At 44.7% G+C, this 4,668-nt stretch overlaps 1 protein-coding gene across 1 annotated transcript; it reads left to right on the top strand.

The window, feature by feature from the left end:
* Positions 1-421: 421 nt before the first annotated feature.
* Positions 422-4,430, top strand: LOC101762262 (cinnamoyl-CoA reductase 1). Its single transcript, XM_004979049.4, has 6 exons — positions 422-606; positions 698-867; positions 3,068-3,253; positions 3,448-3,613; positions 3,741-3,930; positions 4,031-4,430. Exons 1-6 carry the CDS (start codon positions 492-494, stop codon positions 4,218-4,220), a joined length of 1,017 nt encoding a protein of 338 aa, XP_004979106.1. The 5' UTR covers positions 422-491; the 3' UTR covers positions 4,221-4,430.
* The last annotated feature ends 238 nt before the right edge of the window (positions 4,431-4,668 follow it).

The following is a 4,668-nucleotide window of genomic DNA, read 5'->3' as shown; positions in this document are numbered from 1 at the left end:
AAATGTATAGTGTTTTACAATGGTGAGGTTGCTCGCACCTCAAAACGGGAGCCGCCACACCCAGCCTGCAGCAGCTCCCAACGGATACCGGCGTTGCTAAAACAGTGGGTTTGGCCCTGTTTGTCCCGCGGTTTTGAGCTGGAATGGGACATGCCGTTTAACTTACAATATGACTGCTAGCGTGATACCAGGCGCTGATGTTTGGTTTGTTGCCCCAAAATATCCCGTGGAATCTCTTGCTACACTTTAGTACTTCGTTTGGTCCACTGGTTAATTCACCAGTCATAATGAAACGTCTATACGTAAGGCACTTGGGTTTTGATAATGATCAACTGGATTCTTTGTTTTGCCCAATGAAAGCAATTTGACTAGCAAACATAAAGTGGGTAGGGCGGATCTGCAGGCACGCAGAACCCTCGGACTGGGCCGGCTACACCAGCGCCGGCCTTTGACTAGCAGGGCAACCTAGCTCCCAGTCCCAGGAGACGGTAATGGCGTCCTCGCCGCGGGTCTGCGTCACCGGAGGCGGTGGCTTCGTCGCCTCCTGGCTCGTCAAGCTCCTCCTCTCACGCGGCTACGCCGTCCACGCCACCGTCCGCGACCCAGGTACGTCTGCGCGTTTACATTCCAGCACCTGGTTCGTCTTGTCTCTTTGAATTGAATCAGCCGATCTATCGTGCTGCTGCATGCGTTGCAGATGATCCCAAGAATGCCTTCCTGATGCGACTCGACGGGGCTGACGAGAACCTGCGCCTGTTCAGAGCCGACGTCCTCGACATCGACTCGCTGGCTGCTGCGTTCGCCGGGTGCGAGGGGGTCTTCCACATGGCGTCCCCTGTTCCGGGTGAGAAGATCGCTGATCCTGAGGTACGATACGTTCCTCTTTTTCATCGTTTGGTCTATACAAGCACAAATGGTAACTGTGTGCGGCTGTATTGTGACCCAGTGTTCAGAATTCGATGATTTGTGTTTTATGTAGACCTAGATTATTACTCCCTCTAATAAAATACGACAACTAGCTTGTTCTAAATATTTAATAATTAAGATTAAAGGTAGTGCTAGTTACTGTACATTGTTCGCTGCATATCTCTCATTGCACGCGTACGAGGACTATGGAGCAGAGATAGGAGCTGATACGAATAGCAAGATAGGAGCTCATTTGACTATACTACTAGAGAAGCCCAACTTATTGGAGGAGAAAAACAGGAAAGAAGAACAGAGTTGGGGAACCATACAAGACTAGGGTCCTTCTTGATCCTTCTCACTTTCCTTTATCTGTACTACTTTTGTTACTTTAGTCCTATTTTCAGCAAATGCAATTCAACACTCAAAAGTAATCTCCACTGTACCCAGAAACGTGCATGGTTGTAGAGAAGAGACGAGCAGGGGCGGATCCAAAACGGAGCTGCACCCCGGGCTAAGTTGCTGAATCAGCACCAAAACAGTCGAATCTTGCCTCATAAACCTCCTTTTATTAGGCTAAATACCACATATGTTAAAGGGACTACATGGGCTCGCCTCGGGCTGCAGCCCGGGCAGCCCGGGCCCTAGATCCGCCCCTGGAGACGAGGATGAGTGCGAGACAAGGGATATTTAGGACAAACGGTTCAACTACCGTGAGAAACATTCCTAGTTTTCCTTTGATACATACTATGAATAAGCAGGAATGGTCCTAGTGAATAGTCTAGGTATTCTGAGTAAAATCTTTTACAATCTCCAGCAGTGGGCGAACCTTCGTGCGAGGCTCCCCTTAGATCACGAGTTACAATCTCCAGCAGTGGGCGAACCGTCGTGCGAGGCTCCCCTTAGATCACGAGTTCCATCCTCCACGACGCCTTGCACGGGGACGGGCACGGGCACACGCACCAGCCCCTTACTGCAACACCTTGCCCCTTACTTGTTTACTACTCCCTCCATCCTAAATTACTATTTGTTTTAGCTTGTCTACATACATAGCTTTTCATATGCACCTAGACATGCATATCTACATGTATATCAAAATATATGTATCTAGAAAAGCCAAAATGAATAGCAATTTTAGTACCGAGGGATTAACTCTCTAGTTGTCCCTGAACTCTGCTTAGAAGAAGAAATAAAGGTCCCACCCCAGGATAGCAGCGTGAGTGCAGGATTGCAGAATTCAGTACAAGAGTTCATCTCTGAAGAATTTACTTTGAAATTAGCTGGAAAAAACTAATCATGTACTAGCTCGTGTGAATAATCTTCATCTTCCATGTTGACAATATCTTATATTTCAATCATAGAAATTGCATTTCAATAAAAACGGCTTCAGACATGGGCTCAAATAAGCTACTCCCTCTGTTTCAAATTGTAGATCATTTTAGCTTTTCTAAGTGCATATATATTTATGTGCATCTAAATATTGTGTATATCTAGATGTATACAAACATCTATGCACTAAAAAAGCTAAAACGACCTACAATTTGGAATGGAGGGAGTAACTATTTCCCCTCATCTAAATTCTACACCACATTACACAGGCTAAACTAACGGGTTAATGGCAGCTACGGCGCGCCAAAGCCGTGCTATATTTCTAGCAACATAATAGAGATGCCATGTCCAATCTCACTTCCTCCCACCATTTTGTCATCTCAAGTTAGGAGTTGCCTCCCAAGACCATCCGAAGTTCTTTCATAATCGTTCCATCGGCACTTGTCACTTCCAATTGTGCGTTGTCGGTTTTAATTGTGGACCCTTCAATGAAGCTCCCTTGGGCACTCCTGATTGGGATATACTCCCTGGAGTCTTTGCTTGTTCCATCCAGAGCGTGGCCTCCAGGCTCCGGCTCTCATCCGCTGGCTCCTTCAAGGGACCACCTTGGGTTGCTGTATCAACTTGCTTCCGGAGCTTGTGCTGACTGAATTTGACTTCATCTCCTTTTGTCGAGTGCATTGGGTGGTATCTGAAGACCAAATACTGTGGTATTTATTGTGAAAAGTATAGATATTTTCTGTCGCAATGATTATCATACCAATATGAGTAACGAAGAATTCTTCGGTTTCCGGTTCTGACTTCTATTTAAAAAATAAAAATATTCATTGTGCAGGAAGAGATGATGGCTCCGACTGTGAAGGGCACCGTGAATGTATTCGAGGCTTGCTCAGCTATGAATGTTAAGAAAGTCATACTCGTCTCATCTTTAGCTTCAGTCAGTTTTAACCCAAACTGGCCAGAAGATAAACTCATTGATGAGAGCTGCTGGTCCGACATAGAGTTCTGCAAGGAAAATGAGGTCAGAACTCTTTTCAAAATATCAACCCATACGGAAACCTGCCATTCTATAGAAGCAAAAAAAATCAATAGTTGAGAGAATGAAAGCTACCGTATACATTCAAATATCGAACATTATTTTTATTTATCTAAGCTAATTAAAATCTTAGTCATTAGCTAGCTAATACGAGGGCATTTTACTTGTTGTACCGCCAGAACTGGTACGCTCTAGCCAAGACAAAATCAGAAGAGATTGCCCTAGAATACGGCAAGAAGAATGGAATGCATGTTGTTACTGTTCTGCCTGGCCTCGTTTTCGGACCACTGTTGCAGTCAGTGGTGCTCAACACTAGCAGCAAAGTTCTTGTATATATGATAAAAGGTTGGACTATGGCGATTTGCAAAATTCATATTTTTTTACCCTTCTCTCACCTGGATTCTTTTCTTTTCCACTCCGCCGCATCATTCAATCTATCACTGATGGATTTTTTTTTCTACGAATATTACAGGAGGCCCGGATACAATGAACAACAAATTTTGGCCCATTGTGGATGTTCGGGATGTGGCTAATGCATTTCTTCTTGTATACGAGAAGGCTGAACCATCTGCAAGATACATATGCTCACTAGACCAAATGGACATAGTGGACCTGTTGGCTGTGATGCAGAGCATGTACCCTAACTACGGTTATGTGGACAAGTATATGAAATTCTTCACATCAAAACTTTGACAATGGAGATTCAGTTGCGCGCTACTCGGTTGCTTGTAGTACTAACACCATGTGTTTGTTGTCTTGTAGAATGGTCGACGTGGGTTGTAAGGTTGCAGTTACTACAGAAAAATTGAAGGATCTGGGGTGGGCACCAAGGGAACTCCAAGAGACACTGGCCGATAGTGTTGAGTGCTACGAAAAAGCCGGTCTTCTAGCAGATGTGGATGGGAATCCATGCCGGCTTCCTTATTTCTACAGAATGAACACTGATGGATGAAACCCATCCCTCTCATAATACTGTAGCATTTGGAAAATGTGCAACCAAATGCAGCAATAAGGCAGGGACCGGACTCTTGGTTGCTGTATTTTATCCGGAATATGTGCAATCTGGCTGAACTTTGGTGCCATGAAACTGCTAGAGAGCCTGTGATTGGTGCTGGTTTCTATCTAAACCAGTAGCTAAATTGTATCTTATTATACATTATCATTTCCGGCTCCCGAAATGGCATCCTGGACCACCAGTGGTACTGTATGAACAATGATAACATCAACTCTGAAAACCAACATGCAAAGCGGATCAGGTGCACACAAGTTTTGGAGAACAGGTTACTGGAAAACTAAGGGCTTGTTTAGTAGGGTTGTGGTTGTGGCTGAAACGACTCTAGTGGAGCAGCTCTCTGATGGAGCTGAAGCTATTCTAAAAAGTATTTGGTAAAATAGTTTCT

This window comes from Setaria italica, chromosome VIII (assembly GCF_000263155.2).
Source record: "Setaria italica strain Yugu1 chromosome VIII, Setaria_italica_v2.0, whole genome shotgun sequence".
In the NCBI taxonomy this organism is placed as follows: domain Eukaryota; kingdom Viridiplantae; phylum Streptophyta; class Magnoliopsida; order Poales; family Poaceae; genus Setaria; species Setaria italica.
The sequence above is the reverse complement of the archived record's forward strand: the minus strand, read 5'-3'. Positions and strand labels throughout refer to the sequence as shown.